General features: G+C 38.2%; 1 protein-coding gene across 1 annotated transcript; it reads right to left on the bottom strand.

Annotated features, from left to right (window-relative positions):
* Nucleotides 1–981: 981 nt before the first annotated feature.
* On the bottom strand, nucleotides 982–12492 carry LOC100367522 (uncharacterized). The gene is made up of 4 exons (XM_002735447.4): nucleotides 12343–12492; nucleotides 3616–3914; nucleotides 2657–2846; nucleotides 982–1175 (listed from the first exon to the last, which is right to left on the bottom strand). Exons 1-4 carry the CDS (start codon nucleotides 12364–12366, stop codon nucleotides 1026–1028), a joined length of 663 nt encoding a protein of 220 aa, XP_002735493.1. The 5' UTR covers nucleotides 12367–12492; the 3' UTR covers nucleotides 982–1025.
* Nucleotides 12493–12724: the final 232 nt, after the last annotated feature.

Here is a 12724-nt window from a genome sequence, read left to right on the forward strand (position 1 = left end):
GCGTTCACACCGTTAAGAGGGGCGATACACGGTATGATCGAAGTGTCTTCGCACAAACTACAAAGGTCAACATCCTACCTAATTTCAACCTTGACTGACGATTTAAGGGTGGTAATATTATTATTATTATTATTATAAGTAGTAATACGGTATTTCTACGTTGCTATGACGATAAACACTACAATATAATATATTTAGTGAACAACTATATATACATTTCTAGTCACATTTGTAGGCAACAATTTCTGACGGCAAAATTGATATCCGCATCGAGTCAAACAGAAAGACCGTATGCTAACTAAAAATATTGGAAATGGAAACAAAATGTATCGGTGATATAGCGCCACTAACGACCAATATTAATAATTATTTCGTTTTTCAGATACACATACTAACACAATTAGATTAGAAACACGTCATCTTAAAATAAAATCATCAAAGGTCGATGGTCGTCGCGTCACGCATATGCACATCTGTGATGATAAATACATTTATTTTCCCACAATCCACCGCGCTCTACTGTCAATTTAATATGGCGGCAAGTGTGAGATTTGATCTGAGCGAAATGGACGTAGTCACGGTGCTCACGGCGCTTATGGGACAGATCGTATTTTACCCGTACGAATATTGGTATTGTCCATTTACTTGTACGCTCTGATTTGCACGCAAGACTTGAAGTTGTTTCTGTGTAAGTGTGCGCACTGAATACTGATGAATGTTGTCAACAATCTCGTTATTATAGAACACATATCTGGCGCATGCGTGGCGCGAGGACAACCGCCTTTAATATTAAACTATACTTTTAGACTAAATAATTAAAAGTTCAAAGATTTGTTCATATAAATAACTACTACGTTACTAGATATTGACTTGTAACTTGTACCACGAGTCTCTGTGTTACGCTTATCCGAGCGTGGCGCAAAGACTTTTGGGACGAGGATCGAGTCAACTACATTCAATATATCGAGTGGGTCACGTGTATTAGTGTACTCAGTTTTTAATTACAAAGTCCCAAATAGCACCATCTAGCGCCTCTTGACCGGCACACCGAGATGATCAGCCCATCCATTAATGATTTCCTCTTCTGGGTACGCCGTGGTCTTGAAAACTTCTGTTTGAAACGCTGTCGCCATATAAGTCTTTAACACGTCCATTTCATCGGGTATTTCAAAATCCTGTGCGAAAGATGCACCAACAATAATTAGCGTTGAAAAATGCGAAAATATAAAAGTCAACCTAGTAATTCGCATATCAAAGCCTAAAATTGTGATTGACAAGCTGTTACTGGGTATTTAAAATTCCATTGCAGTTCAATAAATATATAGGTTAAAGGCCTCTGTTTATCAACTCGACTATTTATAATGAGGCCAACATTTTATTGTAATAGTCTGTATTACCGTTTTTTTTTTTACATATTTTCCTATGCGGAATATTTCTGCATATATTCTGCAAATATTTCTATATTAATATATGGACACGTAAGCTGCGTTCAGACTACACCAAGTTTATAATAACATTGAGATTTGGAAAGAAATCCTGAAAAACATTGGAACACTGAAGCCTGGACTAATGTCGTAATGACACATCATTCTCAGTGTTGTAATCACTAAAAGACCACTTTATTTTAGATAGTCCTCCATTTCATGGATTGGTAAGAGGTTTTCTGCAGATCATACATTGTGGGAATGTAACTTAGTAAAAAATACGCGAGCTGGTATGATTGTCCGATTTTATTTCAAGTTAGTCAGTGGCAGTTTTTTTTTTAAAGTTTGCTTCACAGTCTTATAACAATCACAATGATCTCAATAATATAACGTAATATTCGAAATGGACGCGTGTAACATTTGTTTTAGGAATTTATAACCGGCGGCTGCACCTCAGCAGTCTTACGGAAATGGCCGGATGCAAGAAAGACCATTGTTAACTTTTTTCCAATTAGTTGCTTAGATAAATATGTTTCAATATAGATACTTTTAAAAGCTTATCTCGTAATTATCAACATCCTCGAGTCTCCCGAAATTCAAATCCAATTCCGACGGAACGTAGTCGTAGGGGTAAATACTGCAAAATACTTGTTTTCGCTTGGAATTAATTTCTGCTATTTTCGCTGAAGAATTGATTCAGTGAAAAGAAATCCAACGATGATACCGTTTTTTCCTATATTTTACATTCAACTCGTCAAAAATCAGTAAAAATAAATTTCATACAAAACACTCAAAACGTCTTTTCAGCGAAAATTAATTCCATATAAAATAAAGTATTTAACATTTTGAAGCGCCCCGACAGTAGTCACGAAGCGTGCGTTCGAAATTCGTGTAAACAAATTAACTGCCAGTATACACACGTTGCATACGTCGCACGGGACCTACGTCGAACATGACGCGGTTCGGCGACTGTGATGACTTGAAGTTGACAGTCGTATTAAGTATTTGTCCCTAAAGATATGACATATTTGTGAATGACTGAAACTCAAAAGTCGCAGCGCGCGTACAAATTTTGCGTGAACGTCGCGTGAGACGCAGAGCGGAACGGGACAACTGATGTTGACGTCATCAACAAGGATCACGGAAGATTTAAAAAAAAAAAGGTTAGCTACTATATTCTTGTAACACGCATTTGGCTTAAAAGGTTAAACTTCTACAATATACGTATTTACCTTGAAGTGTTTGGCTGCTACTTTAAGATGATACAATTTGGGTAGAATATTGCAATCTGGTAGTTTAAGCGTATCGCCATCTAGATAAACACCCGGTGAGTTGGATAAGAAATTATTCAGCTTTCGGACTTCAGTGAGCAAGGCATTTTTGAGATGTACCTCGGCTGACGCGTCCCTGTTTTTTAACACTCTGCAAGGTAACGAACGAACGATAAAGAGGTAGGTATAATGATAAGGGATGACGCCAAAAGATCGATGTCGGATAAACAACTTATTTGCTTTAGTTTGGGGGTGGGGGTGGGGGGTTGACCTCAAAAAGTGTCTATCCTACAAAAACGATTTTATTTTTCAATGAAGTCAAAAAAACCTTGGAGTATTTGTAGTTCGTTTTTTTTTCTAACCAATCATAGTCAAAAATAACAGAAAATGAAAAAAACAAACATCCAAGACGAGAAATAGTTTGGTCCGAGTGTAAATATGTGCGTGAAATGAGGTCAATTTCAGGGCATGGACCTAGATCATGCGCAGAACCCAGAAAGTAGTTTGCGCATGCGTATATTCCGCTTCATTATTACAACCAACTGCTATGCCATATTCCTGTCCGATTATCAATTTGTATTTAATGGTGAATGTGGTCTGACGCCATGATCAACATTTATCAATTAAGTTTCAGTGGGGGGTGGGGGGTTTTGGGAAAAAACTAAAAGAATTAAGTTTTTTATCCGACATCGATTTTTTGACGTCGTCCCTAAGGAATGGTGCAAAGCGCCATTACGTCTGGTGACGTCACATTGCATCATCGCGATTACGTCACTCCATGTTACCTATAAGAATGCCGTGCCTGCAGGCTAAAGCATACAAGGGCTGTTTACACACAAATACAAATACTAAAATAAAATACATTTATCAATTGTTTGGCAAGCTCAACACAAACAATTATTGACCGCCTGTATACTTACGCTGCAAATTTGTGAAATAACCTATCCCCAGCATTGTCTGCCGCCACATTGTCCGCCCTCAACTTTGGTTCTGGGAAAGTGGTTTCTAGATATTCCGCTATGGCCGTCGAGTCGTCCATCCTACCGCCATCGTGTGTGAGCACCGGTACTTTTCCCGCAGGGCTTATATCTAGAAAACCACGTGGTTTGATTTTCATATTGACTGGTATGAGTTTGTATTCTAAGCCTTTTAGTTGTAGTATCATCTGTATACGATGTGAGAATGGACAATCTCCAAGGCTTTTGCCGTCAGTGCCCGCCTACAGAAAAAGAAAAACACATTGTGAGTATGACAACAATGTCCTTGGACCCACAACGCGGCTCAAAATAATGAATCCTTACACGACTTGTAGACAATTTCGCCGAAACAAGTATATTGTGAATATACCATGAATATATAGTCTGACATGGTTTTCCTTACATAGTTGGACGACTTTATGCTATGCCACAAACTTCAAGTAAACTCAACATGGGATATGAAATGTCCCAGTATATAGCATGGTAGACAACTCAACTCAATCTGGGATAGAGAGGGTTTACCGAAGCCCTAGCTAACGTACAGTCGAAGTAAAACCTCGACTTCTTTGTTGTCACCTGGTGGTTACTACGTTGTAGTATTCCGTAGCTTATAAATGCACCAATCAACGCGCCTCCTTTCAATTACACGGGCCAATCATTCTACTTTTAGAAGCAGACGTTCAAATAGTGGCCTCGTCAGTGTATTTTGCATGAGTATGTTTAGAATATAACGGAAAATACTATCATGTATGGCGGACAAGAAGAATGTAAGAAACATCACAATACGACATTGGGCCATTCCAGTTAATATCTGCACCCCTCTGTTGATGTGGTTGGATTTTCAGCACTGTATGATGGGGAAAATACCCCGGAATTCCAACTGTATATGGAGAAACAGAATCTGGAAATCCAGACGAGTATGAAAAAAAAAAATTCTGGAAAAAAATCTAGGCAGTTATGGCTACTAAATAAAATATGGCCTAGTTTATCTCGCCACATACTGGTTGATGAGGTTGGATTTCCAACAGTATGATTCTGACTGTATATGGTAAAAAAAATTGGGCCAGTATGAAATAGTTATTACTGAAATTAGATAAGGATGGTGGCACGAATGAGCTTACCAACACCGTGAATCAGGACTAGATTGGATTTCCATATCAAATATATAATTTTGAACTTGGTAAATTAGCATATGATGAGAGTTATATTTGGAAATCCTACTCTGTATGGTGGCACAATGGAACTCATCAACACCATAAGTAGGAACTATAGTTTTGGATTTCCATTACTGTATGGTGAATGGTGATTTGGAAATAAAACTTTGTATGACTTATACACCCATGGAAATTATACCCTGTATGAAGTAAACACACAAGCTCATCAACAGGGGGTGCAGATATAAACTGGAATGGCCCATTTGTGGTAAATTAAATAAAATAAATATAAATTACCACAAATGTCGTACTGTGATGTTTTTTTTTTTTTTTTTTTTTTTTTTTTGAATGTGACAAGACCGTGAATAAAGCATCGTTCAAAAGTTGATATGTAACGAGATTCACGAATCTTTTGGTAGAAGCCCGATACATCTGTATTCTGGAAAGAAATTAAGTTATCTTGGTCACTGAGTGCTAACTCACTCTAAGTTCACCATTATGCCAGCAATTCAATACATTTGTTGGAGATTAATTAATTCTAAATTATATAAAATAAAAAATCGAAAAAAAAACAGGTAAAGACGCGATATTTCACACAGTACGAAAATAAAAATACATAATATATTTCGAAATTTGAGCTATATTTTATCGGTGTCTACGTTTTTTTTTATGTCAATACTTATTAATTTTAGCACCACGCTCATAATATCATCGATGACAGACGAGAATTGTGCGGTTGCGGGCATACTAGTAACATAACTTCTCTTAAAATTAAACCAAATTAATCACAACTCATCCGGCCAGTAAGCATCTTGTTTAAAAAACTATGCGGCAAGTTGTGTGAAATAGCACTGCGTATTGTCAAAGCGGAAGTGACGTATCAACTGTTTCTCTAGGGGAATAGTCAAGGGGTCAACCAAAGTTCGTGTTATGGTTGTGGACAAGAGAGACTATATAAAGACCACATGTTGCGCCACCCAACAAATGCGCCTGAATTAAGTTCGAATTTAAAAAACATGTGACCCACTTCAGATATACAGAAGTTGCAGCGTCGTACTCTTACAGTTCAACACGATCTTACGCCCTCTGAATTCACGTAACCTCTGATCATAACGTATCAATGCATCGTTACGTCACGACTGGAACATACTGTATATTACCATCTGTTAGAGGGTCTATGGTATTACGAATCATTTGAATGACACGTACATTCGAACTAGTCGCCAAGGAAGCTTTACTGTGTCAATCATTCGTCACTAAAGGGGGCAGTAGTTAGACAGTATATGTATATATAGGTTTCACGTCACAATTATGCTGTTCACGCTTTAGTGAATCGTTAAAAATGCCCTCACACTTCAACAATTAGTCTCTAGAGTCCTTGCAGCTTGATGTATGGTCGCAATCATCAAGGACGAGAGTCGTTACGTCGAAGAACAAACACAATCAATGCTCAACCTTCGCCAATCCGAACTACTTCGGTGTGTAACTTGAATTATTGACTCCATAAATCAGGGTCACGTGATGGTTACGGCAATCTACGACAAATAAGTCGCATATTCGGCGTTCTCGATAATTTCAACTTATAGACCATGCTATAACCAGGTTACGACAATTCTAGAACGCCCATTGGCCAATTAAAGACAACCGGGTTACAAATTACACAATACAACACGTAACACCATATCCACGGACCAACAAGGGGGTTATTGACTGGTGTTCTGTCTGGAGAGCAACTGCGTGCACACAACGAAACAACCTGTATCGCTCAGCTAAACGGAAACTTGGTACTCCACAATCTGTGTATACACATATCCGTGTGTATAATTTTACAGTAACCGTGTTGTTATGCAACTTGAATATTACGAAAATAAACACTGAGTAAATGTCACGGAGAATGAACTGAAATAGTAGCGGATCTCTTAGTGACACTAAGTGGTGATGGAAGTAAATTGCGAGCAACATTCGGTGAGCGTCCCAAAGTTCTTGATACACTTGCATGTGCACGTGAAAGGACCCCTCTCAACTTCAAATGGTCAACCCTTAATCTGTGTAAAGAGATTATTTTGCTCAGACAGTCATTTCGGTAAACAACAAGGAATAATTAAGTCTCCGTGGTCAGCCAAATACTGGCACCGCTGGGGATTTGCAGCTTTCATTCGAATTTCCACAGTTTCTGAAGCTGGAATGTAACTAATTGATTGCCTGATTACGTAATATTAGTATGCCCTTTGACTTCCTCGCCTTGCATGTCCGTGTTATGAACATAATATGATGGCTAAGGTTTCTATGATAGACACGATGACTAGATAGCTAGATACTGTGGACATGCCATATAGAAGCGCTATCCATACAGACTACGTGATTAAGACCTCTCTCACTTCAGCATTTTAGGACTAAGAGTCCTCTTGTTTTCAGAACTGTGTACAACTAATCCTCTTTTGTGAAAATGTGGACTTTTTTTCTCATAAAATGTAAAATTTAGAACCTGTATTAAAAGCTACTATGGAACATTCGCATACTTGTTGGGAATAGGATGATCAAACTGATTTTACGGCATTGTGGCAAAAATCAAAATCTAACCCTGTGACTAATTTCACTATTGCAGTATGTATAACCCAGTCCAGAATATTTCGTTGTATATAAAGTATTTCAGCACGGTAGCCTAACTGTGTGGTTTATTGTCCATTTTCGACTTGCTTTTTCGTATTTGTACATTAATCAATCAATAAAAAACAATCCATAAACCAACCTCAATTACAGAAAAAACGTGTCGATTTAATTGATTATAAATCAACATTGATGTAATTTGAGTAGACATGTATTCAATGGAATTTATCAGACAGACAAGTGGGATATCAAAGGAATGTCTGAGTGGCCACATGCTTGACTGGCCGTATTATAACGGCTAGACTGGCGTAGTTCATTTTAATCCTATTTCAAATGTCACATTGGAATTCAGCAGACGGAACACTGATACGAATTGAACTTTGCATGTTCTTGTACTCAATGCATTTCTATTGAGATTGACAAATGCGTCGATGTCAATAACAGTTTTATGATTGTATCTTTATCCGAGAGCATTTTTGTGGGCCTATAACAGTAACAGTTCGGGTAGTAAGTAAGCACATTGTTTCAATGAAACGGTAGGATGTGATAAGAGATGGAAGGAGTCGTTGACTAGAGAATGTGGGATTCCAATTCGATAGGATCGTGTGGGGATGCGTCTGGCATGAATGAAGGTGGTATAGGATGATAAGATGAAAACACGATTGGATAATGAGATTGATGGGTGGAGGGATGCGGGGATGTAGGTGGGGTGATGGGATAAGAATACGAGTGAAGTGTAGTGGGTGGTGGGATGAGAACAAGATAGGATCGTTTTATTTGGATGAACATGCAATAGGATAGTTGGATGGATGGGTTGGTAGGATGAAAATACCATGGAATAGTGGGTGGATGGGTTGGTCACGTTGGGATGAAAATACAATGGGGTTAGTGGGTGGGTAGATTGGTTGGCGGGATGAAAATATAATGGGATAGTGTGTGGATGGCCTGGTTGGTTGGATGGAAACACCATAGAATATTGGAGTCGATGGGTTGAGATAAAATTAAATATTGGGATGGATGGATGGGTTGGTGGGATGAGAATACAACGGGATCTTTTTGACCAAATGTAGTATCCTCAACCTTGATTTTTTTGGATACAATTTTCAACTGACTGCGGAACACTCACACCAAAAATCTAGATGAGTAACCCGCGCTAACTTCCCCCTAAAACCATCCACAATGAGTGCAGATTCTGAGATTGCATGTTATAATGAATTTTGTATTCCGACAATGTATATCAGTGACAAATACCTTTGATTTAGATTAAAATAAGAATACACCAAAGTAAGTACATTGCCCAGGGTTTAGTGACTGGCGTCCTATTCAAAGTGTATAACGTATGGAACATGTGTCAAATGAATTGTCTATTTACAAAATTTCTGGAAATGTGTGTCATTTATCGATATTATCACGAGATGCCCCAAGAGACAGGTCAACACAGTCTGGTATCCTGGGTCTAGTACACAAATGATATCCGATATGAAATGCCATACATTTTTAAATCTTGCATTATCGAAATAAACGTAAATTAATTGTCGTGGAGTAGAGAAATAACATTCACACAACCAATGTGCGATGTTGAGTAGAGAACAGTTCGATAATAAAGTACTTAATCAGTTTAATAAAACATTTTACGCCTTCATTCTGAATAAAATGTATGATTTGCGACAGAAAAGTGGTCCTTTTAAAGATGTGAAAAGCATAGTAACAATAAATGACAGTGATGTTAGGAAAACACTTTGAGTATAATGGTAATTAATGTTTCTTTCCCAGCTATATACGAAAACAGAACGTTGTTTCTTAGATTTATCATGTGCGCCATTTTTGGTCACTATAATAATATTACTGTGCACAACGTAGTCTGCGATAAAATTGGATTCACGTTTTTACTGAATTTATACATTAATAAATAGTTCGGTTGTCACATACATGTTTTTCTATTTTTTGTAGTGCGTTTCCAGGTGTAACAATTCGGGGAAAAAAATGACCGTGCGTAGAGAGGTAATTGACCACAAAATTGAAGGCTGCTTGTGGCAGGGGTACTATTGCGTAAAACACAAAAGGGAAATTGATTGAGTAGGTCATCTTTGTTTTCACTGCGCATGTCACAAACTCTATATTTAGAAACTAGATCATTGTCACAGTTTAATTGAATTATATGCAAATAAAATTATTTTCAGAAAATATGAAGGTATATATTTTGATGGCTGAAATAATGCCAACTGTATTTCCACATAGCGCAGTAAATAAACACAACCTTTCCCACGCAAGGATCGTTGATATAATTAATATTCATTAAACTGGTTATTTCCATATAGAATATTTCGTGTCTTAATTTCTCTGTCCACGTATGTAAATCTGCTCTACAAACTCATCGTTTAGTATCGAGCACTCTCACCTGGAATAATCGACTACCTTCCTATATACAATGTATATATATATATATATGCATTGTTTCATTGCTTCATCCACTCCGATGGTTGACATTATCCCTCAAACAGGGCGTATTCACCATCTAGGCATTTTTGTATTTTAATGCTTTTATTAATATATATTTGACCAGTGCTTAATAAGTTCTAACCGTATTCAATTATTAACAACACATCATTATATATTTTGTGCACGTAGCCCAGCAAATAAGACTTCGACGTACGTTTGATCTTTTACGCTGAGAACAAATGTTTAATTAATAAACATACTAAATGTTTCTCAAGAAAAATAATATGGTAGGTGTGAGCAGATATATTTATTATACATGGTGGCATTGTCATTTCCTAGACATCCACGTTTACCCACCAGAATAGACTTATTTAAAAGGACGGTGGTCGTCGTGCAGCGCGTGTTCGAATTTCATGTAAACAATGTATTTTACACGCGTTGTATACGTTGCCGTGAGTCCCATATCGAACAGGACGCGACTAAAACCACCGCCCTTTAAATAGGTCTATTCTGTGGGTAAACATGGATGTCCGGAAAATTAAAATATATAACCATAATCTCAAACTGTCCCGAGCTATAGTCATACGTAATGTTGGATTAAAGGGGTTGCCGATCCCTGGGATTACATCTTTTTATTATCAAGTTTACAATATTATTTTTAGTTTCAATCTGATGAGGAAACATTTAAAGATTTGATTCAAATTCAAATTTGAACCAAATTAAACTTTCATAAAATAACCCGCGACTGTGACGTCATTGCATATTGCTGATTGGACAGTGACAAATTGAATTCACAATCTGGGTGGAACTATATGGTTAATGGGTAATGCTCATTGTGTGGAGGTGCCGAGTCATGAGGTGGGACAGCGAAATCGTATTGTAAGGCAAGGGAGTTCACACTCCGAGTCGGATATCATAAAGAAGGACAACTCATGCCAGGTCCTCCTTTCCTTCTTCGCACTCGTAAGCTATGACACACCTGTATTTGACTCAGAGACCCGGATGTCGTCTATACCGGGTATTCCGCCCAATGAGGTTCAATAACCGCGGAATGTTGGCGTTATGATGGTGCTATTTTGCAACACAATAGTCACGGACAGGTTAAATACCGTGTGACTCATTCTGAGCAGTTCCGCGCATGCGCAGGTATTCTCCGGTGTTGACTGACCCCCATCAACCACAGTTTTCTGAGCATTCAGGTTGGACACAAAGAAGCGCGTGTCATTGGCTGGCCTAATTGAGCCGTGTATTACAAAATAGATCCGCACGTAATACAACAGTGCGGGTGCGTACTGAATAAAAATAAGACGAACTGCCCGTCTCATCAAACACATGAAATGTAAATATTAGCCGTATTCAAATTAACATAAGAAATCGGCATGGTCGCTCGTAGGATTCGCGGTCATCATAACGAAAGAAAAAATACCTGCTAATAAATATTTGACGCAAATCAGTTTATTGCAGATGTTGAATTTTTAACGAAAAAATCTGCATGATTTACTCGCTGCTTCGACTCACTCTGTGCGAACATAACAGTGAATATTGTGCTCTCTATTAACTCATTATAAATTCTAAAATGGCGGATCAGTGCAGACTGTCAACAGTGAATATTTGCCATAATACAATTACAATTTCATACATTTGAGTTTAATCAATTTGACGTTTGACGTCGAGGCGGGTTTATCGAGGCGCTAGGTGGTGTAGGTAGCAAACAATCTGTGTCATAAGCAATCAGTGACCATGACATCGCACGTTTTTTTTTCTATTTGAATGGCGATCATGACAATTCAACGGATTTGACATAAAACAAATATCATGGAGTGAAATCGAATCGCCACTTAGAGCAATTTCAGGGACTGGTTCTTCGAGTCCGTGGAAATTGTCGTAAGAAATTCAACGATTGAGATCGGTAATACGTTACTGTCCCACAAATTAGCCGATCGACGCCCGCGTAACACGGTAGTACCAAACTCATAGTACATCGTATAGTCAACGCCTAAGACACTGCCTCAGTATTGTGGTTCGCTGCTGAGACGGCATTGCTTATGCATGTATTCATAGCCGAGAAGTCGACCTGACAGGGGAAACACTGTGGTGTTCATTGCTATAAAAGCTGGTGGCTGCAATGTCATTCAAAATACCGTTCTATAGAAAGGCGTGCTTTGTTAATGGGTGCGGCTGGGTCTTAGGCTGTGATATAGTACGCCGGTGCTGTTTAGCATGTCAGATAACACTTATCTGTTTTTAGTCGACGTTGATATCAGTACGAAAATACCCACTGCATATAGTCGCGATTAACAGTCGAGATATGTATATATATAAAGGTTGAGTTTACGCAGAGTCCCGGTAACGCGGATTCCGTCCGTGCTTTCACGGTAGTCTCCCCGACACAGTCAATATCCACCTAACGTTTCCACAGTGCACTAGCTCTCATGACTACGAAACAACACGAATTCATGCCATAACTCACCTTCACGAAAAGTTCAATATCCATTTTTTCGCGTATGATCAACTGAAAGTGGTATATTCGGCCGACAGTTTCAGTTAGGCCTGTGGTAACGTGTACTACTAGGTCAAGCGTTCACTGAATCGCATCGCTTCATTTAGACCAGCCTCGATGTGACGCACGCTAATGAATAAATAAATTCCCTTTCACTCGTTCAAAATGGCGGAAGAATTGAAAGGCAGAATCGCAAGGGCATTCATTCGTCCGTAAATAATGTATTGCACCTTCAATTCAAGTGTAAGAATAATTGTGGATTTTTAAGCACACACTGTCAAGATATATTCATCGAATTGTTTAAATATTAGCGAAGCGGTATTTTCATTAAATTGAATAATTATGCACTTTA

Source organism: Saccoglossus kowalevskii, chromosome 11 (assembly GCF_978046115.1).
Source record: "Saccoglossus kowalevskii chromosome 11, keSacKowa6.1, whole genome shotgun sequence".
NCBI classification, from domain to species: domain Eukaryota; kingdom Metazoa; phylum Hemichordata; class Enteropneusta; family Harrimaniidae; genus Saccoglossus; species Saccoglossus kowalevskii.